The sequence below is a fragment of the Eublepharis macularius genome, chromosome 12 (genome assembly GCF_028583425.1).
Source record: "Eublepharis macularius isolate TG4126 chromosome 12, MPM_Emac_v1.0, whole genome shotgun sequence".
Lineage (NCBI taxonomy): Eukaryota > Metazoa > Chordata > Lepidosauria > Squamata > Eublepharidae > Eublepharis > Eublepharis macularius.
Window position 1 is genome coordinate 67599239 of NC_072801.1, and position 27560 is coordinate 67626798.

The 27560-nt window shown below is 46.2% G+C and overlaps 1 protein-coding gene and 1 pseudogene across 1 annotated transcript; both read right to left on the bottom strand.

The window, feature by feature from the left end:
- Nucleotides 1-16106: 16106 nt before the first annotated feature.
- LOC129339600 (olfactory receptor 11G2-like) lies at nucleotides 16107-17059 on the bottom strand (annotated as a pseudogene).
- A 7945-nt stretch (nucleotides 17060-25004) lies between these two features.
- Nucleotides 25005-25964, bottom strand: LOC129339601 (olfactory receptor 11G2-like). The gene has a single exon (XM_054994183.1). It carries the CDS (start codon nucleotides 25962-25964, stop codon nucleotides 25005-25007), a length of 960 nt encoding a protein of 319 aa, XP_054850158.1.
- Nucleotides 25965-27560: the final 1596 nt, after the last annotated feature.

Consider the following 27560-nt stretch of genomic DNA (forward strand, 5'->3'; position numbering starts at 1 on the left):
ATACAGATTTTCCTTCACAGTACATTGAGCGATCCTTATAGCACTTTTTGCATGAAGCAGGCCTGTTTTATTACCCCCATATTATATTGTAGAGACAAGTAAGTGGCAACTAGATCAAATCTAGCCTGAATTCTCGCTAGGAGCTAAAATGACAAAACTGAGGCTATTGTACTTTGGTCACATTATGAGAAGACAAGATTCTCTGGAAAAGTCAATAATGCTAGGAAAAGTGGAAGGCAGTAGGCAAAGGGGAAGACCTAAAATGAGATGGCTTGAATCAATAAAAGAAGCCACGTCCTCCAGTTTGCAGGATCTGAGCAAGTCTGTTAATGATAGACGGTTTTAGAGCTCAGATTGCCTCTAAGTTCCAGTTTATTTTCTATTATCTATTCCTGGTAAAACATTATTGTTATTTTGTCCTGATTTTGTCCTTTGGGGAGAAATGGGGATACCTTTTACTTGCAACCCTATGCTTTCCTGGGAGTAAGCCCCATTGAGTGGACTTTAAAAGGATTGTGAATAGACCTGCTTAGATGGAAGTATTAAAAAAAACCCATTAGTTTGACTTGTTAGCCTATCTAGCTAACCTATGTTTTAACCAATGCTTTCTTTTTAAAATACTTTTATCCCTACCCCAGCATTTTCACCCTGGGAAAAAAAACACCGCCCAAGTGTTTTAACTTCATCAAGGAAAAGCTCATGAATATCCCATTTCCCTCCTTGATTATGCAATTGCTGAGGCTAAAGAAAAGAAGGGTGTTTGAAAATTCAAGAAGTCATCCTGCATAGCTGAACCCTGGGATTTCACTCTCCTACAATAAGTGCCAATTAGAACCACTGTTTAATAGTCTTGCCAACCTCCAGGTGGGGACTGGGGATTTCCTGCAATTGCAACCGATCTTCAGACTTCAGAGCTCAGATCCCCTGGAGGAAGTGACAACTTTGGAAAGCGGACTTTATACTATCAGGTATCTTCTGAGCTCCCTCTCCTTCCAAATCTCCAGAAATTTCCCGATCTGAAGATGGGGAGGGGCTGTGGCTCAGTAGAAGAGCCTCTGCTCCAGGTTCAATCCCCAGCACCTCCCGTGGATAGGATCACAGTAGTTGATGTGAAAGATCTCTTCCTGAGATCCTGGAGGGCAGTAGATGATACTGATTTAATGGACAAACGGGCTGATTCAGTATAAAGCAACTTCGTGCGTTCATATGTATTAATTAAAACTTCTATTCAACAAGGAAACAATTCTATTCTGCTGTTAACACAAACTGCCCAGAATCCAGTATAGGACAGGGACGTGCTATCAGAAATAATTTTCTTGTTATCTGCTCCCCCTTCGGGTCAACAGTCTATAATAATCTATCCAGATTTCATTGAAGAAACCCAAATCCTTTCTCTTGGATCCGTTCAACCCCCTCCCCGTACCTTCCCCACTTCAGTCTTCTTGATTTTATCCCCCATTTCTTTACCTTTCCATTTCTTTCAAAGTGCTGCTCCGTCTAGCAGAGGCCTCAGACTCAGGGCTTTGTCAAAATTTGGGGAGGAAGCAGGAATCCCTGTGGTTCAGCACTGAAGATCAGTAGCAAGAACTTCTGCACTGTGGCCCCACTGTACAACTTCTTCTGGAGGACAGATCTTATTGGCAACAAGGCAAACTGTGGGAAGCAAAACTTCTTTATCTGATTCTTGGTGTGGATGGTAGGGTGTATCCTTCAACACAGTACACAGTTTCCCCTGCACGAAAGTCTCTAATTGGTGGGTCAGTTTGCAAAGAATGAAGCTGGTACTGGAGTGGAACTGATGGGGCATCACAACAGGGGAAGGAAAACTTCATCCCCCTTACATGGTTTACCTGTTTTTACTTGAACGCTCTTCGACAATGAATACTTAAAAATGTTCAGAGCAAGAATGCAGGCTTAGATGATCTGACGTAGCCAATCTGTGTCCATGAAATCTGAGTTCCCACTTCTTCCTAATAAAGAAAGAAGTGCATTGCTAGACTAACCCAGCAAACATCTTTGGTCTGCTGGGGATGCCGAAAGTTTCACAATCTCACAAATCTTTTTTCGGATAGGATGCCTCGGCAAACCTCTTCTCCTTGGATTCACATGTCAGCTCCTTTTGTGTAGTACTCCAAAGTTTTGTTCCTCAATTGTCCACAGCATTCTCCTAAAACCAGCCAGGAACGTGCAGTCAACCTAACATTGTGGCCTCATTCCTTGTATTACTCTGGGACTGCATATGGTCTTTTTGGTGGAAAGAGCAGAGATTACGCTGATGGCTTTCTTTTGGCAGGATGGCTGTGTGGTTGAAGTGCTTTTATTCTGGTTGAAATGGTTTGCTGAAGTTTCTTTCAAGAAATGAACTGGCCCATTGGGTGCTGGTCTACCCAGGATAGATTTCCATCAGAACAAGATTTCTTTGGAGACCAATTACTTCCTCACTAGAGAACCAGTAACTTATTAGGTCTTTGTTTTCTCCAGTATTCAATGGAGAAATGGAATGGGGGCTGCTTAACTATTATCCTTCCAGCTATTCCCCCCTGCCTAAGTGCTGTCAAGTCACAACTGACTGATGGCACCGTCCTCTGGGGCTTTCAAGGGAGAAGCAGAGGTGGTTTGCCATTGCCTTCCTCTGCAGAGTCTTCCTTGGTGGTCTCCCATGACCCTGCTTAGCATCTGAGATCTTATTTATACATACAAAAGTGCAAGTGTGCAAAGTGCAAATAAATATATATATATGTATAGAATACAATAAATACAGTCAAATTTCTTTGTCTTGTGTCCAAGTCGTTATGGTAAGAACAATGTCCTGAATAGAGCAAGTTGCTCATTGATAGGTCTCCAAGAAGTCACGATGTCAAAAGGGGGGTGACTCCAGTCCAGATTTGGAAAATTCAAAACGTGCCGACGGGATTATGCGGGCATATTATACAATTCCCGTTTCGTATCACACTTCCTCCAGGCATAATTCTAACTGGACTGCAATAAAATACACAATTATGAATACATAAGCCTCATATTATCAACACCATTCCTACATTATACATAAAAATTCTTATTTACTCACAGATCACCAAAATGTTGAACAATCCCCAGTGACTACCGACAGCATTTCCTTTTAACTTCAATTTCAATCCATAACGCACATACATCAAATGAAATGGACAGAAAATTTACAAGGAATGGGATTATTTAAATGGGCGGGCACGAACCAGTTAATCAATCTCGTTTACACATCCTAGGACCCCTTAAAGCACAACACCACTTATGAATGGACCAGCGCAAGCCAGGCAACGAAATTAACGTTTTGTTGATCCCATTAGTCTCCTTTTTGTATAGGTAAGGGTATAGGACTTAAACCATACAAGCCATTATCCCAGGAAGCAGGAAAAATCCATTTCATTGTTAAGCCCATGAGGGGCAAGGCTACGGAGTTTAAAGATCCATCTGGTCTCAAGCTGCAACAACCTCCTAGGGCTATCATCAGAGAATGGTTCCTGAATGGAATCCACTACAGTAATTCTTAGGTCTCCCAGACTGTGGCTCCAATTTAAATAATGCGGGACCAATGGTGCCTCCCTCACCTTGTTTCGTAGTCTAGAAACATGTCCTTGTATCCTAATTCTAAGGGAGCATATAGTGTTGCCCACGTAAAACAGTGGGCAGCTACATTGAATTACATATACCACAAATGTGGATTTACATGTACTGAAACCCCGAGGAGCATCTGATCTATTTGGAAACATGTCTTCAAATCTAATCATATAGGGACAAACATTACAGTTACCACAGGGGTGGTGACCTCTCGGTGCAGCTCTCGGGGTCCTAGGAATGGAGTTCTCACAGACAAATTCAGACTGGGTTAGTATATCTTTAAGTGATCTTGTTCTGTGGAGGCCGATGGCAGGGCAACTCTCACACCCGGGAATATCCTCTATTAAGTGCCAGTGTTTGCGAATAATGCGACATATAGGGGTGGCTAGAGGGGTATAGTCTAATGCCCATTTCATACGGTTATTATCAGTATGGGCTTTAGGAGACAGTAATACCTCTCTTGGCGTGCTGGCAGCCTTATTTGCCCACATATTCGGAAAGAAGAGACGGACACAAGGCTTGGGTGAAACAGGGCCTTTTATTGACCAATTCAACGTGAACACTTGAACTAAGACTTAACTAATGGCAAGGGTGAAACTAGCGGTACAGTTCGAGCAAGGGGGTCACTGTGACCAACTCCTCGTACTGCATGGGCGAGCACCCCCTGCCCTAGGCTCAAGCCATCCACTGCATGGCTATAACCCAGCCGACCAGGCTAATGGTTCCCCCCTTTAAAGCGCCATACACCCCAGCCATAAGGCCCGAGGTAATGCCTTTTCCGGGGGGTCCCAAGGGCAGTCTGCCCTCTCAGCTGGCAACCGTAAGGCCCGCCAGCCGATCCGAGACAGACCCCCATTCCCCACCAATGGGGATGTGCCACCGGGTGCTCACCAGCCCGCTCTACCTACCCCAGCTAACCTGCCAAAAACAGAACCAACACCTAAACCAGGCAGTACAAGGTAGGCGAAAAACACACCCCACAAACTGCCAATCCAGTGAGGGGTGAAAAAATTCCTACCTGGCCCCTAAAACGGCGACCGGCTATACCTGTACTGCCAATCCAAGGGTGAGGAGGGTGGGACGAGCCTGCCCGCAACTGCACGGAGGGGGAAGGCGGGCAAAGCCAATAATGGTTCTAAAGCCCCACCCACGTCAGGCTCCCGGATGCCCGGGAAAGCCAGCCGCTCTCCCTCCGTGCATGAGGGCAAAGCCAGGCACCCGGGTAAGCGCGTGCACGCGCACGCACCGGGAGTGCCTATTTGCCCACATATTCGGAAAGAAGAGATGGACACAAGGCTTGGGTGAAACAGGGCCTTTTATTGACCAATTCAACATGAACACTTGAACTAAGACTTAACTAACGGCAAGGGTGAAACTAGCGGTACAGTTCGAGCAAGGGGGTCACTGTGACCAGCTCCTCGTACTGCATGGGCGAGCACCCCGTGCCCTAGGCGCAAGCCATCCACTGCATGGCTATAACCCAGCCGACCAGGCTAATGGTTCCCCCCTTTAAAGCGCCATGCACCCCAGCCGTAAGGCCCGAGGTAATGCCTTTTCCGGGGGGTCCCAAGGGCAGTCTGCCCTCTCAGCTGGCAACCGTAAGGCCCGCCAGCCGATCCGAGACAGACCCCCATTCCCCACCAATGGGGATGTGCCACCGGGTGCTCACCAGCCCGCTCTACCTACCCCAGCTAACCTGCCACCATTAGGGCCAAGCCTCTGCTTAGGCCCTAACGCCCCACATCTCCTGCAGGGCCAACCACAACCCTTGTCGCAAATCCGTAAGGAAGATCTCATTACCTTTAAAGGACAGGTGCACACCGTCCCCCCTAAAGAGGTCAGCGTACGTGTCCCTAATTTGAGGATGGGGCAAATAAACCCCCAGGCCCTCATCCAAAGCCTTAAATATGGCCTTATTGGCCTTACGCCTAGTCCGCTCAACAGCATCGTGGTCCAAAGCCTCCCTCCATACCCGCCAGGGGAGGATGGCCGAATAGATAATAAGAACGCCTGGCCACCGGCTCAGAATAAACCGAAGGTCCGCTTGCGCTTGCAGCGTAAGAGCCTTCCCCTTGACCCAACCTAAGTCATTACCCCCTAAATGTATAACTAAAAAATGAGGCGGAGGGGCAGACCTCCCCTCAAACAGGAGAGGCAACAGGCCCGGACAACGTAGGCCCCGACGGCTCTGCCACTCGATCTGGGCCCAACGGCTGAGGCCAAGCTGGGATCCGAGGTGGGTCCTCTTGGCCTGATGGGCAGCCCAGAAGACCATGCTGTGCCCGCAGATGAGGATCCGACACCTCCCATGGCGAACCACAGCACCTAAAAGAAAGAACAGTCAAACACAGTTCACCTCGGGGCAGGCAGAGGGCGGACATACCCCCGGTAAGCCGCCGAACGCCACCGCCCCACTCTGCGAATAGCCGCATCAGTGTAACCCATAGCAGCGGCGGTAGAAGCCGCCCCAATTCTGAAAGAATGGGTACCAAACCCTCCAGGCCCAACTTAGCTAAGGCCCGCCCAGTGACAGACCAGAACTGATACCTGGTAAGAGGTGACTGATCGCAATGGCGAAAGAGAAGACCCTCGCCCTCTCCCCTTTTCTTGAGATACGCACGCAATCCCTTAACCGGGCACAACTCGGCATCAGCGCAAGAGCCCAACCAAACGGTCGACCCTTTACGATGCTGGTCAGTCTTGGACGACCGGATCCTTAAGGAGACTTTCTCTCCCACGAACTGTACATCCTGAAGTAGCAGCGCCCGCTGAGAGAGGTCCAAGCGAGACTGAGCCACCAACTCACCGACCCTGAGAGCCCCAAAGAAGGCCGTAAGCGCCGCAGCATGGAAGAACACCGCTGCATAGCCCAATCGGCAAACCGACTGCCAGGCACCCACCAAGCCTTTCAGTATGGCTGGTGAAATAGGTTGCCTGGCATCCTGCCGCGCACCACCCTCCCGGGACCAACCCTCAAGCATCTTACGAATCTTGAAGTCACCGGTCATATCCGGAACTCCCCTAGCCTTACTAATAAAGGCAAGGGCAGCCAAGAGCCCCCGAATGGACCTAACAGATAGGCCGCCAGCCCTCCTTGCAACGCAGAATTGCATAAGGTGCTCAGCCGGAATGGGCCAGCTCTGCTCCAAACCAGCCTCGATACGAAAGCTCATGAACTGACGCACAGCGCGATCATACGCTCTTCTCGTGCTGGGTGCGATGGCTAGACGGATGGCTCTGTGCACTTCTTCCCTCCAAGACTCCACAACTCCACAGGCATTGGAGACAGCGAGGGATCTGCGCCGGGTGCAAGCAGGCGAAAGCGCTCCATCTGCTGGCGAGACAGAGCGTCCGCCACCCCGTTGTCAATACCAGGGACGTGCCTAGCCTTGAACAAAATGTTCAGGCGAAGGCAGCGGAGCGTGAATGGCCTGACCAACCCCATGACCCTGGGAGACCTGGCAGAAAGGGAATTGATCACGTGCACCACTGCCATGTTGTCACACCAAAAGTGGACAACATGGTTGGCGAGCTCATCCCCCCACAACCAAAGCGCAACCAGGATTGGAAAGAATTCCAAAAACGTGAGATCCCTAGTGACTCCCGTAGCGTGCCAAACAGCTGGCCAAGGCTCAGCACACCAGTGTCCCCTAAAAAAGACACCGAAGCCCCAAGCCCCGGAAGCGTCGGAAGCCACCCGCAATTCAGCTTCCAGTAGCAATTCTTCCCGCCATAAAGTCACTCCATTGAATGAGGCAAGAAAATCCTCCCACACCCGAAGGTCCTCCCTAACACCTATAGACAACCTAACCTTATGATGGGGCAAACGCAATCCCACCATGACCTCACACAGGCGTCGCAAAAAGGCGTGCCCAGGTGCCACAGCTTTACAAGTGAAATTCAGGTGACCCACGAGCTGTTGTAGCTCACGAAGCGTCACCTTGTGTTTACTGCGCATGGCAAACAACCTCTCACGCAAATCAGCCACTTTGGCTGCTGGGAGACGAAAGGTCTGCGCCACCGTGTCGATCTCGATCCCTAGGTAAGTCAACACCTGCGTGGGCCCCTCGGTCTTCTCGTGCGCCAGCGGAACACCCAGTTCATCCGCCAACGCCATAAAACCCGCCAATAGACGGGCACATTGACCAGACCCCTGGGGCCCACAAAAAATAAAATCATCAAGGTAGTGGGCGGAGTCACGGCTTCGCAGCCTCTGACGCAAGGCCCACTCCAAAAAGGAACTAAACTTCTCAAAGGCCGAACAGGACACAGAGCACCCCATTGGGAGCGCCCTGTCCATGTAAAACTGGCCCTCAAAGGAGAACCCCAACAACTCAAAGTCCTCCGGGTGCACAGGGAGGAGACAAAATGCTGACTTTATGTTGCATTTCGCCATTTCCGCACCCCAACCATTCTTCTTAACCATACTAACCGCCTCATCAAATGACGTATACCGGACGGAACACAAATGCTCCGGAATGGCGTCATTAACTGAATCTCCCTTGGGAAAAGACAAGTGATGTATCAGCCGATACTCACCAGCTGCCTTCTTAGGCACAACTCCCAGTGGGGAAACCCGCAAATTGGGCACCGGAGGGGCGGCAAATGGGCCCAAGACGCGCCCTTCCCTGCATTCCTTATCTATCTTACGCCTAACTACGTCCTCCAAACCCTTAACTGAACACAAATTCTGAGACATGAAAGGGGCCCGCGGGCCCTGAAACGGAATTCTAAAACCATAAATGAAACCGTCTAACAAAAACCGTGATGAAACTCGGTCAGGATAAGACCGCAAGGCCTCAGCCAGAACCTTCAGTTTTATGGGAGAAGGACCCTTTGTCAGGAGCAACTTGTCCGGAGCCGCCACCTGGGCGCCTGTACCCGCCACCCCGAGGCTTGGGGTGGGGGCAGGCCGGAAATGAATGGGGGCCCCTGCATCGTGGGCACTCATGCTTAAACCCGCACCCTTTTCTGGAACACACGCCCTGATAGGCAAAGTCCCAACAAAGCAGCCGGGGCTGAACCGACTGCCCCGCTGAGGCACGGGTACCAGAGGTGGAGGCAGGCCTATGCAACAAATGCCCACTATCGGCTCTATCGCCCAAATTGGGCTTGGCCAGGGCCATCAACTGCAGCCAAAGCTGCTGATGTATGCGGTCCCACGGCAAGGTAGGGTCAGAGACTGCACGCATACGGAACTCTTCGTCGTACTGCATCTAAGCAGCACCAACGAAATCCGTATATCCCCTGTATATTATGTCAATATATTGAAACAGGGGGGCAGCCCTGTGAGGCTGCGCATGGGCAATAACCCCGGCGTAGATCAACATACCCGGCAGCCAATTGGACCAAGATCGGTCCACCTTACGCCTCTTCATCCTCTCCTTATCGCGTTCATCCATGTCCTCCTTATCCTTCTTTTCCAATTCCCGGAAAAGAAGAGTAAAGACGTTGACGAACTCACCACGCAGTATCTTGTCCCTGGTGGCAGGGGTCAGGTGGTCTCCCAATGGGAGGGCCGCGTCCCCAAACGGCATGGCCCGGTAGGGCAACAACCCCAAGGCAGTGGGCTGATAATAAGGACCCCCTAGATAGGGGGGCCATAAGGCCGCCGGTTGCCCAAATGGTTGCAAGCCACCCCCCACAGCGGCTGAAGAAGCAGGCGCTGTGGGTACAGAAACAGGCGTAACAGGGGCTGGACCAAGTCCCCCCAGTCCCTGTTGAGCCGGGACAGGCGCGTGACCCCAAGGCTGCCATGGCCCAACACCAAAAGGTTGCAGCTGCCCAGGAATTCCTGGCCAAGCCGGATGATTAGAATAAGAAGAATGTGGCAACTGAGATCCCCAGCTGGTGGGACCACATGATGTCCCTATAGGCCCCCAGGGCCATGTCTGAGATGTCTGTGGCAAAGCGGACTTACCCTCGGGCTCCACCTGTTCCACGGCCACCGCTACATGAGGAACCTCCGACACCTCGGCTGTGTCATCCTCTGACTGTGCCGAAGGTCCCACTCGGTCCAGGTCCTCCTGAAGCACATCCGCGCCGCTCATCTCACCATCTGTAGAACTTTCCAGAACAGAAAGACGCGTGAGGACGTCACGCTGAAAAGTGGCCCGGGAAACCTTCTTAGAAGCCCTACCGGCCCTGTTGGGAACTACCTGACCGGGAGAAACCCCCTTGGCCCGTTCCAATAAGGCTAACTTGGCCAAAATCTCCTGCCGGAGCAACCCTGAATCCTCCTCATCAGAGGACGACGCAGGGGGAGGCCCACTCACTCTGGGGCGCTTAGCAGGCTGCTTGCCTTTGCTGTTGCCTACCCCTTTTTTTGGAGGCATGATGACAATCGGGGGGGGGCAATTGCCCACCAACACACCTGGCACTAGGCCCCCACTCAAAGTACCAATAATACCCGGGCCAGTAATGCAGATCGTGCCCTAAGGTCACGGCCGAAAACTCCCAGCAGACGTGACTAGAACAGCCAATGTGAGCCTCTTCCTAACCCAGTCTTTCCCCCACACTCTCTCCCCCTCTCTCTGTCCCCTTCCCTCTCTCTTTTATTTTATGTAGTGGTTTTGTTTTGTTTTTTTGAGAGAGGAAAAAGGCAAAGGCCACCCTACAGCCACCAGAGGGAAATAAGGGGGGGTGGCAAGAGGGGGGGTGCCCACAAGACCCCACAGAGGGCGGCTACCCTATAGGGCGAGGCGCCGCCGCCCAGCTGCAGCGGCCCGGCAAGATGGGCGACGGGACCGGCCCTTCCCTAACGGACCCCAGAGACAGGCCCCGAGGGGCGAACGGCGACGAAACGCCGAAAAAACGGAACCGGGCAAGGGGGGGCGCACAACCACCCCGCCGCCTCCAACCCACCCAGAACCCAGTGCCCAGGTAGGAAAAAGGAGGGGGGAGGGGGCTGGAGCGACGAACGCCCAAGCGGCAAGCCTGAATTCGCGGCCGACAGCCGTCCCCAGAACCGGGAGGGCAAACCGCCCCAAAGCCTCGTTGGCCCAAGAGCGTCTCGGCGTGCGGCCCAAGCGCCAGCAACAGACGCGGCCGCACGTCCTCTCCCCTCACGAGCCAGCCCGCAACTGCACGGAGGGGGAAGGCGGGCAGAGCCAATAATGGCTCTAAAGCCCCGCCCACGTCAGGCTCCCGGATGCCCGGGAAAGCCAGCCGCTCTCCCTCCGTGCATGAGGGCAAAGCCAGGCACCCGGGTAAGCGCGCGCACGCGCACGCACCGGGAGTGCCTATTTCTTGCCGAAATGATAGACGACGGGGGATAGCCTCTACTAAGAAATGCCCTTTCCATCCGAGTGCAATTAGAACTAAAATCACCAATATATGAAGAATTATGTTTGAGGTGCAAAAACTGTCCTACTGGAATATTATATTTCAGCCGCTGCGGGTGGAAGGAGGAAAAATGGAGATAAGAGCACCTATCCGTAGTCTTCTTAAAGGGTCATACCCCCAATTTCCTATCATTTAGCTTAAAAATGGTGACATCCAAATAGTTAATGCATTCCGTGCTCCCTTGCCAGGTAAATTTTATATCGTGGCTAATGGTGTTGATCCAGTGGCCAAATTGTTCCGCCACCACCTGAGTAGTAATCAGGGCTATGACATCATCTACATACCGCCAATAATATAAGATGGAATCCCTGTAAGGACTATTCTCACCATTTAAAATGAAATCCCTTTCTAATTGGGCCATAAAAAGGTTGGCGATGGAAGGGGCAGCAGCACACCCCATAGCTACCCCTTTAGTTTGGTAGTAAAAAATCCCATCAAACTTGAAATAGTTACGTTCCAAAATCACATCTAAGATGTTAAGTAGAAAAGGGGTAGACGGGCTCTGTGATGTTCTTGTCAATAAAGCTGTTTCCACCACTGTCCTGCCCCCTTCATGGGGGATAGATGTGTATAAGGATACAACATCGAGTGTCATTAAATAAGCCGAATTGGGGAGCTGTAACTGTTCCACAGAAGCAATAAGTTGCATGGTATCACATAGATATGCCTCCGTCTGACCCACCAGCGGCTGTAAAAAACGATCCAAGTATATCGAGAGAGGTTCAAGTACTGAATTACTGCCAGAGATGATTGGCCTTCCAGGTGGTGGTATACCCCCTTTGTGTATTTTCGGAAGGAGATAAAACAAGGGGGTTCCGAGGGCTCCTGTTTTGCAGCCCATCATAAGTCTTTCCATCAATTTCATTATGTGTCAGGCCCTCATTCAACACTATCCTAATTATTTTTTGTATCTGGGGCAGCGGATCCCTCCCGATTACCATGTAGTTGGAGGTAACCGAGAGTTATCTAATCGCTTCCTGCCGATAATGGTCAGTATCCTGGACAACTATGCCCCTGCCCTTATCAGCCAACTTAATGACGATATTGGGGTCATTCTTCAAAGAATTTAAAGCTTCCCATTCACCACGATCTAAATTATATCTGTGAGATCTCCGCTGGCTTTCTAGATTCTCAATATCCCTGAGAACAACTCTCTCGAAACAATCTATGGAAGAGTCCGAAATAGAAGGGCAAAAAGTAGATCTTGGTCTGATACTAGTATCTGGTGTCAAATTGGTAGAATTTCCAAAAAAAATCTTTAATTTTATAAGCCTAAACAATTTATAAATATCCAGTCTCATGTTGAAAGGTTTATAACTGGGTGTAGGCACAAAGCCAAAACCCCTATTTAATACCCTTCTCTCAACCTCAGTAAGTTGCCTTGAGGACAAGTTAAAAACTAAGTCCTCGGTTTGTATGATTTCTTGGGACGTGGTGGACCCTTCCCTAAAAAATTCCGGGTGCCCCTAAATGAGTAAGAAACATTGCGATTGCGCAGACTTTTGGTGCTGGTGCCCTCGTCACCAGAAGTATCTGTTTCCGAGGGTTCTGTTGTTTCAAAATCTGAACCTGTTTGGAGATTTCATGCCCAGGAGACTCTCTTGCGAGGTCTAGCATTGAAGTCTTCCTTCCATGTATAGATTCTCCCGGAGGTGTAATCCTTCCTGTCCCTCTCAAACTTTCTCAGTTTTAGTTCTTTCAGCTTCTCCTTGCTCTCCGCAATAGTGCGGTCGAGTTCAGCCCTATGAGCCTCAAACTCCTCCAGCGTCACCTTAGCTTTGAGCTGGTCCTCCATCCTGGTGATTTCTACCGTAATTTTGTCTGCTTCTGAGTTAGACGTTCTAATCAACAATAACATTAGGTCGAAAGAGCACTTATTCAGTATAGCTGCCCAGCGTTGTGTAAATTATTCATTGTCCTTGAACATTCCTGGGGGCTTATGCATGCGTAAGCCTCTCGGAATGAATTTATTAATCGAATAATCTGTCAGAGATGCTGCATTAAGCAGCATGCGGCATTTTTTCATTTCTAGCTACTCAAGGGTGGTCCAATCCTCCATCGGTATAGGGGTTTCACTGCCAAACAGGGATTTATTCATAGCCAAAATGGAGTCCCTTTCCTCCGCCGAGTAGGTGAAACATTCTGCCAATTCCGACATACTTCCCTACTATAAAGTCCAAAGCCAGACCAACAAGGGAACCACCCGGATAGTAATTGCAAACCAAACAGGTCCGGGAATACACAATAAGCCAACAATTCCGTTTGGAAATTATTTATACATACAAAAGTGCAAGTGTGTAAAGTGCAAATAAATATATATATGTATAGAATACAATAAATACAGTCAAATTTCTTTGTCTTGTGTCCAAGTCGTTATGGTAAGAACAATGTCCTGAATAGAGCAAGTTGCTCATTGATAGGTCTCCAAGAAGTCACGATGTCAAAAGGGGGGTGACTCCAGTCCAGATCTGGAAAATTCAAAACGTGCCGACGGGATTATGCGGGCATATTATACAATTCCCGTTTCGTATCACACTTCCTCCGGGCACAATTCTAACTGGACTCCTGAAGGGAAGAGGGCGGAGGGGAATCCCTGAATTGTCGCCGGCCAATGACAATGCTGGTGACTAGGATGAAGCCGAAAGAGAGAAATAGAACCGCTCTTCCTATTTGCTGCTGCTGCTGCTGCCAACCATACCTCCATAATTTCCAAACGGAATTGTTGGCTTATTGTGTATTCCCAGACCTGTTTGGTTTGCAATTACTATCCGGGTGGTTCCCTTGTTGGTTTGGCTTTAGCATCTGAGATCTGACAAGACTGGGTTATATCATGCTGCCTTCCCTTCCCCACCCTATACAAATGGGTAAAATAAATGGATATGATGGCTTCTTATGGATGATGAAAGTATCTCTGTTTACACCACATGATATGCTTAATGGACACTTGGGGAGAGAGATATTGCACTTGCTGGTCTGCCTAGATGCATTCAGCAGACATTCCGAAGAGACTATACGTACCCACAAACAATTAATGCTTGGGGAATCGGCACATGACCTAGAATGCTGCAATAACTGTTGCGGCACCCCAGGTCATGTATACTAGGGCTGCCAAGCCCCCATTTGGGGCAGCCCCATTCTGAGCTTCTGTGGCCCACCACCACTTCAAGTGATGGTGGAGATTTTTTTAAAAAACCTCACTGCTGTTGTGAGCATGATTATCATGGAGATTCTGATGATTTCTAGAACTTTTGCCATTGCTTCCAGGTGTTCCCCAGAAGTGACATCATCACACTCCTGATGCTGACCCCTGTGTAACCCCCTCCCCGCCCCAGAGGTAGGCAGTGGCAAACCACCTCTGTTAGTCTCTTGCCTTGAAAAACCTAGCACAGGTCAGCATAAGTCAACTGAGGCTCGGCCGCACTCTCCACAGCCAAGTAGAGGAGGGCAAGGAGCTGTTCCAGTTGGCAGCAAAGGATAGGACCCGAAGTTCCCCTTCACTGGTAGTTTTCAGGAAGAGGGGGGATGAATATTTGACAGAGATCCTTTAGGTTCCTCCTGCAAGGGACAGGGGGTTGAACTAGAAGGTCTGAATGGCCTTCCAGCTCAGTGATTCTGTGATTCCACCACCCAACCAGCCTTCTACCTCATGTCCCATCCCTCCTTCTACTGGTGGCCAGATTTGGTTGGGGAACCCTAATGTGTACAGTTCCTAAGCTCAGTTTTTGTGTATATAAAGTTGTCAGCAATACAGATAAGCCTATGCATAGAGTTGGTAAATTGGCAGGGACTGTTCACACATAAACTACACATGTGGGTTGGCAGCTGAGCCTGCAATGCTACACCACCTTCCCCAAACCACAGATTGGGTTGGATCCAGCCATCTTTCTGCTTAGTCTCTGTCAGTCCCCTCTTCATTAAAGCATCCACCCCACACGGGTTTTGTTCATGCCATTCCCATGATTGCTAGCATGCCCTTTTTGGATGGGCCTCCCTTTTTCGCTAGCAGAAATGCTGATTCAGTCCAGCCCATTGGTTTTATTTGCCATGTTGTATCAGCAATACTAGGGGATGTTCTATCTCTACATCTCTGTGATAAGCTGGAGTGGTAACAATAAACCGAGTGTCTATCAGTTCAGATTAAGACCAGGAATCTTAATGAGAATCAGTGTTGTCAAGAGCAGATACTTAGTGGGAATGTTCAGGTGGGCTTCGGACCTAGAGACTCATTGGTGGCCAAGAGTCACCTGAGCTGAGTGGCCTCTGGGATGTTGCCAGCATCGCACTAGCCAAATGGCTTGTCTTGCTCCTGGGCCATTTTTATGCCCCTGAGTGCTAAATGGAGTTTTTATGAAGTTCACTTTCCACAGTACATTTGCAATCTTATGTGTATGTTGGTAAGGGGGGGGGGACACTCGTGAAAAATAACTTCCTTTCCTTTCTTCCATACATTTTCCCAATGCCTCTTTAGAGTTGTTTCCTCCTAAATCAGCTGCTCCTGCCATGCCATTTTTAACTGGAATGGCTGCCTGTATTTTATTTACTTATTTAGCTCCTTTTTTATGTCCCACTCCCACCTTTTCTCACAGCCTGAAAGCAGATTTTTGGGACCTCAAATTCAATAAAAAAAAACCCCATAAGATCCATTTCTACAACAAAAAGAAAGAGAGAGGAGACAGACTCCATGAGCATTTAGACTTGGAGAGAGTGAAGAGGGCAGTTTGTCACTAATCCCCTACAAAAATATCCACACATCTTTCTATTTATCTGTCTACACAGGCATTGCAGTTATCCACAACCAGAGAATATAAACAAACAGCACTGACGTATGCATCTATTTTTATTGAACAATCGTAACAAAGCCTGTTGTGGGAAAAAATACAACAGGCTCTAGAAAGTGCAGGGCAGGTGGGCCAGGCATTGGCTTCTCCCCAGCACTCTGATGGGGGGGCAGGTGCTATGGCTGGTGCCTGCGACCAGCAGTGGCCCATTCTGGCCTCCTTGGGGACAGATCAGGCAGCCACAGGCAGGAGGAGCTGCCAGGGGTGGCACCAGGTGCCCTGGAGGGATCCTGCACCCAACAGCGGGCTGATCCAGCCCTGTTGGCGAACAGTTGGCACTAATTAAGGTTACTTTTACTACTTTCATTACAGGTGACTGCATAATTTTTTTTATACAGTTATTCCCAGAAATCTCACTTTTCTTCTTTGCAACCTGCCTAGTGCCTCCTTTACCTGATCGTTCCTCAGGCAATAAATCATGGGGTTCAAAAAGGGTGTAATGGAAGTGTAGAAGAGTGTTACAGCCTTTGCGACTTCTGACTGATATTCTCCATCTGGAATTACATACATTGCTGCAACAGAGCCATAGAAAAGAGTTACCACTACTAGATGGAAAGAAATGGTAGAGAAAGCTTTTCTTCGACTGCCTTTGAAAGAGGGTTTCATCAGGGTAAGAATTACAATACTATAAAATAGCATAACAAAGAAAATATTACCTAAAAGGAAAATATTCACTGAAACTGAAAGAAAAGAGGAGCAATGCCCAATGGTGGACAAGCCAGGAACAGGATAGGCCCAGTATCACACAGTAAATGATCAATGGTGTTGGAGCCACAGAAGGACAGCTTGGACATCATGACCACTGGGACAACAAAGGCCATGAAACCAAGGACCCAACAAGCAGCCACCAGAACATAGCAAAAATTTACAGACATGGTTTGTGAGTAGCGTCGTGGGTGGCAGATGGCCAAGTACCGATCCAAGGCCATGGCTGAGAGGAAGCAGCCTTCAGTGGTGCCAAAAGAGAATAAGAGGTAGAATTGAAGGAAGCAGTCCCTGAATGAGATGATCCCTTGAGCGGAAGCCAGGTCAAACAGCATCCGGGGCACCGTGGTGCTCACGTAACAGATCTCCAGCCAGGAGAAGTTGCTCAGCAGGATGTACATGGGAAGCCGGGCCAAGTGGGTGTCTAGTCCCACCAATGCAATGATGATGCAGTTCTCGGCCAATGTGAGCATGTAGAGAATGGTAAAGAAAATGAGGAGCAGGAACCGTTCTTGTTGTCCGACTCCAAACTCCAGCAAAGTGAATTCTTGAACTGCGCTCCCATTGGCCAGCTCCATCTGGAACCAGATAATAGCAGAATTAAGCATTGTCTGCCTGTCCTAAAATGTTAAGAAGGATCCTTCTCCAGGTCTCCCACCTCACTGTGGTTTGAAATCCGATTCAACCATGTTTCTGATCCGTATTTAGTAACACAAATGGCAAACCACATTGCTCATAATAAGAACATTTGCACTAATTTGGAAAACAATGGGGGCCATTCCTAATGGGGGACAGGCCAGGGACAGAATAGGACCTGGATCACACAAAAAATGATCGATGATGTTGGGGCCGCAGAAAGACATCTTGGACATCATAATCACTGGGATGACGTATCCCATAAAACCGCAGATCCAACTAGCAATGACAAGGTTGTAGCAGGACTCTTGAGTCATGAGTTGTGGGTAGTGAAGGGGGTGGCAGATAGCCAAGTACCGGTCCAAGGCCATGGCAGAAAGGAAGAAATAGAACCGCTCTTCCTATTTGCTGCTGCTGCTGCTGCCAACCATACCTCCATAATTTCCAAACGGAATTGTTGGCTTATTGTGTATTCCCAGACCTGTTTGGTTTGCAATTACTATCCGGGTGGTTCCCTTGTTGGTTTGGCTTTAGCATCTGAGATCTGACAAGACTGGGTTATATCATGCTGCCTTCCCTTCCCCACCCTATACAAAAGGGTAAAATAAATGGATATGATGGCTTCTTATGGATGATGAAAGTATCTCTGTTTACACCACATGATATGCTTAATGGACACTTGGGGAGAGAGATATTGCATTTGCTGGGAGACTATACGTACCCACAAACAACTAATGCTTGGGGAATGTGCGCATGACCTAGAATGCTGCAATAACTGTTGCGGCACCCCAGGTCATGTATACTAGGGCTGCCAAGCCCCCATTTGGGGCAGCCCCATTCTGAGCTTCTGTGGCCCACCACCACTTCAAGTGAGGGTGGAGATTTTTTTTAAAAACCTCACTGCTGTTGTGAGCATGATTATCATGGAGATTCTGATGATTTCTAGAACTTTTGCCATTGCTTCCAGGTGTTCCCCAGAAGTGACATCATCACACTCCTGATGCTGACCCCTGTGTAACCCCCTCCCCGCCCCAGAGGTAGGCAGTGGCAAACCACCTCTGTTAGTCTCTTGCCTTGAAAAACCTAGCACAGGTCAGCATAAGTCAGCTGTGACTTGGCTGCACTCTCCACGGCCGAGTGGAGGAGGGCAAGGAGCCATTCCAGTTGGCAGCAGAGGATAGGACCCGAAGCTCCCCTTCACTGGCAGTTTTCAAGAAGAGGCTGGATGAATATTTGTCAGAGATGCTTTAGGCTCATCCTGCTTGGGGCAGGGGGTTGGACTAGAAGGTCTTTATGACCCCTTCCAGCTCAGTAATTCTGTGATTCCACAGAAAATTTGGTGTTTGATGACCTGAGTGGAGGAAACTAACTGATTACTATCTCTATTTAAGTAGATTAAATGAGGAAAGGAGTGAATTGAAATGGTCTTTTTCTTTTCCTTAGCTGGCATCATCTTTAATTAGAAGATCCCCTTCTTTATTTTACTATCTTCCCTCAACTCAGTCGCAGAAGTTATTCCATTCCTCTGTTTCTACTAGCTTAAAGAGCAAAGAAAATATTATTTCACAGACCACAATGTTCCCAAATATTCACATCAAATCTAAACACCCAGCCAGTGTTTAGGTATCATTCTAAAAGAGACAACCAACATGGACTCATCCACCCAATTATGTCCCAGAAGTTGTTACCATAAAGGTCTTCCCTTCTTTGAAGCTGTAGCCAACAAAAAAATCACTACGCAGTTTAAATCAGGCTGCATTCCATTTTGAAAGCTCAAAGCACACATACCAGCCAAAATGAGAAAAAAGAGAAAGAAAGAGAAGGGGGGGGAAGGGGGGGGTTAATCACTTTAGAATTCACTGAAGAGTTTAATCCAGTCCCAAATTTTCTCAGCTTTATAATCCAATCAGATGTTAACAATGTAATGACCAGCAATAGTTAAAAATTGAAAAACAAAGAGAGAGAAAGAAAAAAAATACATGCACATATCCAGAAGGAAAAAATATAATAATAATAATTATTATTATTATTATTATTATTATTATTATTATTATTATTCTCACAAACATCAGTTCAGACAACTGAAGTATGTATGGCCCAAATATTGGACCAAATAAAGACCATGAATGAGAAATTTGAGGGGTTCCAGACTGAGATGAGAGAAGCTAAAAAAGAGGCAGCTGAACTAACTAGTAAAGTTCAAAATATAGAAGAGAAGAATCAACAAACAAAAGATAAGGTAGTGGGAATAACAAAAAGTCAAATGACGATGGAAGCTAAATTGATAGCTCTTCAGATGGAGAAGTCGGCAACGTTGTTGCAATTGCAGAATGTTAAGGGAAAAGGAGAAAACACTTTAGAGTTGGCAGCGGGAATGTTGGCAGTGGCACTAAATACACAGTCAGAAGAAATGGAAACAGAGATAGACGTGGCCTACAGAGTAAACTCATCCTTTGCAAGGAAGAACAAAAAGCCAAGGGAAATTCACGTAAGATTTGTTAGGTGCAGAATTAGAGATGAAATCCTTAAAGCAACACGAGAAACTCCACTGAAGTACCAAGATGAAGAGATAACAGTTCTAAGAGACATCCCATGGGAGGTACGGATTAAGAGACGGGAATATGGATTTTTGACAGACCTGTTATGCACAAATGGTATACAATACAGATGGCTGATACCAGAGGGACTACTTTTCAACTTTAAAGGTCAAAGATTCAATATTAACTCGATACATAAAGCTCAATCATTCATCCAAAAGAACTTGTTGCAGAACCAGAAATTGGAGGAGAATAAAGGAGGAGAAGATGCAAGCTCATTGTCAGAATCGGAAAAAAAAGATGAAGCAAGGGGTGGTGTGAAGACTAGAAAGTAAAGCAAGGAGGAAAACAAACCAAGTAGTAAGAGAGACAAGAAAGAATGCCCAAAAACTCTCTAGAAATATTTTCAATGAATGTTAATGGATGGAACTCCCCTCAAAAAAGAAGAAGAACATTTGCATATTTGAAAAAAATTAAGGTAGAGATAATATGTCTTCAAGAAAGGCATATTAAGGATAAAGAAAGAAGGTTGCTGAACTGCAAGAATTTGGGATCCCCATTTATCGCGGCAGAACAAGTAAAGAAAAGAGGATTAGTAACATATATACAGGAAAGATTGAATCCAAAACTAATTTATGCTTGTTACCAAGGAAGAATCTTAATGACTGAATTCCAGAAAGGCCAAAGAAAAACTTTAGTTGTGAACATTTATGCCCCAAATGAACAAAAAGAAAAATTCTACCCAAAACTCTCAGAGCGTATATCCCACTTGAATTACAATGACATATATATAATGGGAGACTTTAATGTGGTGGTAGACAAAAGTTTGCATAGGAAACAGGTGAAGAACAGGAAAAAGGGGGGCGGGGAAACCTTCCTCAAGGAATTTTTTGAATTTGCAGAGGAAATGGCCCTTGTGGATTTATGGAGAATACGAAACCCGAATTCAACCGATTATACCTTCTAATCTGATAGACACAAATCTTGGTCACGAATAGATATGTGCTGGGCCTCCACATCAGCAGTGGCGGACATGGAAGAAATAGATACTTTACTGCAAGTGATTGGAGATCACAACCCTCTGACAATAAGGATAAAAGAAAAAAGAAGACAATTTAGGTGGAGGCTGAATATAGGCCTATTAAAGGACAGAAAATTTAAAGAAACGGTTTCCAAAGAAATGGAATAGTGTTTTAAACAAAATCTAAAAAATGAAACAACTGTGGATATAGTGTGGGATGTAAGTCAAGCTTTTTTTAGAGGACTCGGCAATCAGATACGCAGCACAGAAAAAGAAAGAGAAACAAAGACTACCAGAAATTGGAAAGGAATTTAAAAGAAGAGGAAGATAACCTAAAAGACACCTCTGGAAAAGATACAGTAAAACTGAAGATAAAGATACTGCAACATAAACTTAACTTGATATTGACGGAGGAGATGGAGAAAAAAATTAAATTTGCAAAATTAGATTACTTTGAAAATGCAAATGAACCCACAAGGAGGCTAGCTTACAAATTAAGAAGAGAAAACTGTAAAAGACAAATGATATCATTAAGGGATGGAAAAGGAGAAGAGAAAATACTCCAGGAGGAAATAAAGAAGGTGGTAGAATTCTTTTATAAGAAGCTTTACGGGAAAATGACTGTCCATCCAGAGCAACAAGAAGCATATTTAAAGAACATGGGACTGAAGAAATTTAAGGAAGAACAGAGAAAAATTTTAAATGAGCAAAACAGCACAGGCAATTAAAAGACAAAATAAGGGGAAATCTCCAGGACCAGATGGCATTCCAGCTGAATTCTACCAATGTTTTGAAGAGACCCTAATAGCCCCATTCAAGTGCTTGATGGAAAAAATATGGGATACAGAATCCTTACCAGAGACTTGGAAAGAAGCCATGATTTCACTAATACCAAAGGAAGGAGCGGACTTGAAAGAAATTAAAAACTAGGTCAGTGCTAATTTGTGGAAGGAAGCCAGAACTGGAGGAAAACTGATCCTTACAAAAAATAAGAGTCTTCATCACAAGCTTATAGAAGGGCTGGACTGAGTTCAGTAATTTTTTTATTACCTCAACAGCCCACTAACGTTTTAAATTTATAAAGCAGTAATACATATTCAATTTTTCTGAACAGTTCCTGGCATAATTTGGTTGTGTGAAATACACTGCCCTGAATGGAAGTGTGAGAAGTGCTTTCCTGGATCTACCTGGATCCATTTCCTGGTGCAAATTAGTCTAGAATTATTTGCAAAAATCTCCTCATCCAGCAAAGAATAAGTGATCTGCTAGAGATTGGTTTTCCCTTCTGCACATCCACTGTTTATACGGTACAAACTAAAATAAACCCCAATATTAGTTTACTTGTATCAAATAATGTTGTTAATGGGAAGAAGAAAGTCATGAAAAATTCATACCAATCTTGTTAGATGCCACCTTAGGAAATCGAGCCTTCTGGGAGTCACATTCCAGACTTCCTTTCCTTTTAGGAAGAGCCCACGTCTTCATACCTCAGTAGTGTAAGATCACTTCTCCCACCAGCAATAGCCATGATTTAGAGAAGATGGTCACATTTAGAGGGCACATATTATTCCTTCTATAATGACTTATTATATTATTTCAGTAGAGGACGGAGAAGCGACTGCACTGAAAATTGACTACAGGCAGGTTGATTGTGGGTTGTGTATATGAGGACTACAACCTTTTAAAAGGACCTTTCCTGATGCTTTCATCTGGGAAATTTGCTTGGGGAGTTTTCTGAGAAAAGTGGCTCTATTTCCAAATCACCTTGGGGAGTAAGTGCCTCAGCTGGGATAACTAGCAGCTCCCAAGATCTTTCATGCTTCTTCCTGCACACATATCTTTGGAGTTCTCCTACTCCTTGTTTTGGCTCGAGATATCTTTACATGCACAAATTGGAAAAATGGGAATATGTGTGAACTGAACTCGAGGTTGTAAAATATGTTATGATGTTCTGTTTTAACATCAAGTCATGTCGAGCAGAAAATTATGAATGGTAATTGCACTGTATTCCCAGGATGAACCTACAGAGTCTTTGTCAATGGAGCCTTTGATGATGGGACTTGGTTGCAGGACCATGAATGACTGTAGGAGTCAAATAAAGTAGCAATTTATAGCCCCACACAGCCCAATTCCAGACTGCAGCAGCTTCCAAACAAACTTTTTGATAGAGACAGAGCCAAAAACAGAAAAAAAATATTGGAATCCCAACAGCACAGACGAAACTGCTTGGGAGTGTACGATGTTTAACACCCTAAAGTGTACAGTCCCTAAGCACAGTTTTTGTGTATGTAAGGTTGTCAGCAATACAGACAAGTGCCTACGCTTTTTAAAGCTGTAGAGGCTCCCTTTATAATTTTGGATTTTTTACTTCTACTTCTCATTTGCCTTGAGACCCCTTCCTGGAGTCACCGCAAGTCAGTCGTGACTTGATGAAACTTTACACACAGATAACCCACTGATACCTCATTTCAGATTTTTATACAAACCTGGGGCTTTTTTGAGGCATGTAGGAAGATCTGTCTTGTCCATTCATGGTTCCAGTCTCTGGATTTAAGCATCGGCAGGTCAAGACCATTTGGCTTTTGGTATGTAAGATATACACTATTACACATGTATTGAACTGTGTTTGAAATTGACTATATGACATGTTGGATAATGCACTTCCAACCCTCTTTATAGATCATCTGGAATGGATTTTTTTGTGTGCGGAACAAAAAATCCACCTCAAACGATTGATAAAGTACATTGAAAGTGCATTATCCAATGTGTGCAGAATCAGCCTATGTCAAACCCAAAATTTGCCTCGAGTCCCAGTAAGAAAGACGGACTCTAAATGTAATAATTCCATAAGTGCACCATGCCAGGAATATTGAAATTTTTATTAGAACAAAAGCAGAGCCTTCCTGGCCTCCGCTGAGTAGAAACAAACAGCCAACAACGAGAAAAGGAAGTGAAACTGAAACTACGGCTCAGGCTTTTGGCCTTAAGGGATGAAGGGAAAATAACTAAACAGTTCAAAAAATGAACATCACCAAAGTCACAACTTTCCATGCTGAAACACTAAATAACATAAATAAATACATATTTTCTTTTTTGGCTTTCCAATTTATCCTAAAATAATATGATAAATTGTATTATTAGCAGGGCATTTTTTCAGCAGGAACGTGATGGAATGGAGTTCCGGCACCTCTTGAAAATGGTCACATGGCTGGTGGCCCTGCCCCCTGATCTCCAGACAGAGGGGAGTTTAGATTGCTCTCCGCTCCATGGCATGGAGGGCGATCTAAACTTCCCTCTGTCTGGAGATCAGGGGCGGTGCCACCAGCCGTGTGACCATTTTCACTGAGGGTGATTTAAACTTTAAAAAACTCCCCCCTTGTTCCAGCGGACTCAAAGTGACATCATTGTGTGGGCCTGGGAGCATGCATGCACTTTGTGTGTATGCATCTGGTACCAGGGGCACCACCTCCCTCCAGGAGCTGCCCACTGTGCTGGCAACCCACTGAGTTCCACCACTTCTTTTTCCCAGAAAAAAAGCCCTGATTATAAGCAAATTATATATATATCTGCAGAGAGAGGAAGGTGGAGAGGAACATACTTGCTGAGCTTTTGCTTTCCCTTCCTGTTCCAGGTATAAAGAAGCATAAGGCTTTCTTGCAGCTGAAGAGTAAGAGACAAAGGCTCACGGTCATTGATTCTTTGACCATGGCTCTTTGGTGGTACATTGCATCCATGGCTGGCTGAAGATATTCATTCTTGCTTTGTTTGTTGGATTGGTTTATTTATGTCATATAGCTGTATTGTTGCAAGATGCTTCCAAACCCTTTGGAGGAGAAAAGCTAGGTATACATAATTTTTTTTTAATACCCAGCAAAACAATAATAATAAATGTTAAAAGCATACTGAAAGGATTGACAACAGGAGCAAAAACACAATAAAGGGATTTTATTAATATGCAGAAAGAAAATCACAAGAGTCATGAGCAATCTGTTTATCATATCCCATATGAGCAAAAACTATCAGTTTCAAATGGAATGGGCAATTCTATATGTGGAGCATATGGTTCCATTTGCATGCACAACCATCCTTTACCAAATGTTAAACCAAAAGTGCATCTGGTTGGACCATTCACCCTAGGAATTCTGTCTTATCTTCTGATTTTCAACTTATGTTGAAAAATTCTTCCCCAACTCACCTTTCAGCTTCATATCGGAACATTGTGATAAGAAAGAGCAAAAGCCAGACTCCATCAACATTCAAAAGATAAAAATGTTATCTTTTCCACAGCAAAGTTATTTTCCCTTTGCTTGCTTAACTCCTTGCCCCTTTTTACATCAACACCTTTCTTCTCCAGCATCTCGCCTTTCTCCTCTGCAACCTGCCCACTGCTTCCTTTACCTGATCATTCCTCAGACAGTAAATCATAGGGTTCAGGAAGGGTGTGAGAGAAGTGTAAAAGAGTGTTACAATCTTTGTAACATTTGACTGATGTTTTCCATCTGGAAGTAAGTACATCCCTCCCACAGGGCCATAGAAAAGTGTCACCACTACCAGGTGGAATGAAATGGTTGAGAAGGCCTTCCTACGACTGCCTTCAAAAGAGGGCCTCATCAGGGTGAAAATCACACTGCCATAGGATAATAGAGCGAACAACACATTGACTATAATTAGAAAACTCCCAAAAATCTGGCAAACAAGGGGGGCAATTCCGAGTGGAGGGCAGGCCAGGGAAAGAAGTGGCCCAGTGTCACACATAAAATGGTCAATGACATTGGCACCACAGAAGGTCAGCTTCGAGACCACAAGCACTGGAACAAGATATCCCAAGAACCCACAGATCCAGCAAGCAACCACCAGATTGTGGCAGGTCTCTGGAGTCATAATTTGTGGGTAGTAGAGGGGATGACAGATGGCCAAGTATCGGTCCAAGGCCATGGCTGAGAGAAAGAAATTTTCAGTGACACCGAAGGAGAAGAAGAAGTAGAACTGCAGGAAGCAGTCACGGAAGGAAATGATCCCATAAGGGGATGCCAAGTCAAAGAGCATCCGGGGGGCAGTATTGCTCACAAAACAGATCTCCAGCCAGGCGAAGTTGCCCAGCAGGATGTACATGGGAAGCCGGGACAAGTGGGAGTCTAGAACTACCAGTGCAATGATGGTGAAGTTCTCAGCCAACGTGATCACATAGAGAATGCCAAAGAAGATGAGGAGCAGAAGCCGTCCCTGTTGCCCGACTCCAAACCCCAGCAAAACGAATTCCTGAACTCTGGTCTCATTGGCCAGTTCCATCTGGAATATAATAACAGAAAAAACATATACCATAAGCAAACATTGTCTAGCATTGTATTGTCGAAGGCTTTCACGGCCGGAGAACAATGGTTGTTGTGGGTTTTCTGGGCTGTATTGCCGTGGTCTTGGCATTGTAGTTCCTGACGTTTCGCCAGCAGCTGTGGCTGGCATCTTCAGAGGTGTAGCACCAAAAGACAGAGATCTCTCAGTGTCACAGTGTGGAGGTGAGGTGAGGGGGTCTCTACTGTCTTTTGTTGATCATAGCATCTGTTGTATTTTCGGGTGGGTCTGAATACTGCTTGAAGGTTATTCCATCATGGTCTGACAACCAGTTACTTCCAATGGGATAACGAATTCTATGAACAGATGGATGGGGTGGCCATGGGGAGCCCTCTCAGCCCAGTTATAGCAAACTTCTACATGGAACATTTTGAAAAAACAGCTCTATAATCAGCACTCCACAAACCCAGTGTATGGTTGCGCTTTGTGGATGATACATTTATCATTTGGAGCCATGGGGAGGAAGAATTGATGGGGTTTTTGAATCATCTCAACAACATCCACCTGAACATACAATTCACAATGGAGAAAGAAATCGAGGGAAAACTCCCATTTCTGGATACCTTGGTCATCCGCAAAGCAAACTTTCAGTTAGGTCACAAGGTCTACAGGAAACCAACTCACACTGATCGGTACTTACACAAAAACTCCAATCACCACCCCCGACGGAAAAGAGGCATAATGAAAATATTAGTGGATCGTGCAAGACGGATATGTGAGCCGCACTTTCTCAATGATGAAATTAATCATCTAAACCACGCACTTCAGGCAAATGGCTACTCCAGAAATGAAATCCGAAGAGCAATCAAACCCAGGATGAATCAAACAAGCAAGGAAAAACAGTCTCCTACAGGAAAAGTGTTTTTGCCATATATCAAAGGAATTACTGATCAGATGGGAAAGCTTATGAAAAAGCATAACCTTCAAGCAGTATTCAGACCCACCCGAAAAATACAACAGATGCTACGATCAGCAAAAGACAGTAGAGATCCCCTCACCTCTGCAGGAGTATACCATATACCCTGCAGCTGTGGACAAGTTTACATCGGGACCACAAAGCGTAGCATCCAGACAAGAATAAAAGAACATGACAGACACTGCAGACTTGGACAACCTGAAAAATCAGCAGTGGCTGAACATAGCCTAACTCAAACAGGGCACAGTATCTTATTCCAGGACACCAAAATACTGGACAACACTTCCAACTACTTTGTCAGACTGCACAGGGAAGCCATTGAAATTCACAAGCATAAGCAAAACTTCAACAGGAAAGAAGAAACCTTAAGAATGAACAGAGCATGGTTTCCAGTTCTGAAAAACACCAGGCTAACAAAACACTCTATACTCGACAATAGCCCTGCAGAGAAGATTAGCACATCAAGCACCAATCCATATGCAAAAGAACCTCCTCAGGATACAGTGAAGCCTCCCGCCATTAGCATTCCACACCCTGGGAAACTCTTACAGGATGACTCAGCTCAACCCCACCCCTCCTGAGTAGATACAAATGACCTGCCAACAACTTTTCCACACTGT

Bases quoted from the DNA above. Each gene is read 5' to 3' on its own strand.
- LOC129339601 (XM_054994183.1), bottom strand. From the start codon at position 25,964: ATGGAACTGGCCAATGAGACCAGAGTTCAGGAATTCGTTTTGCTGGGG.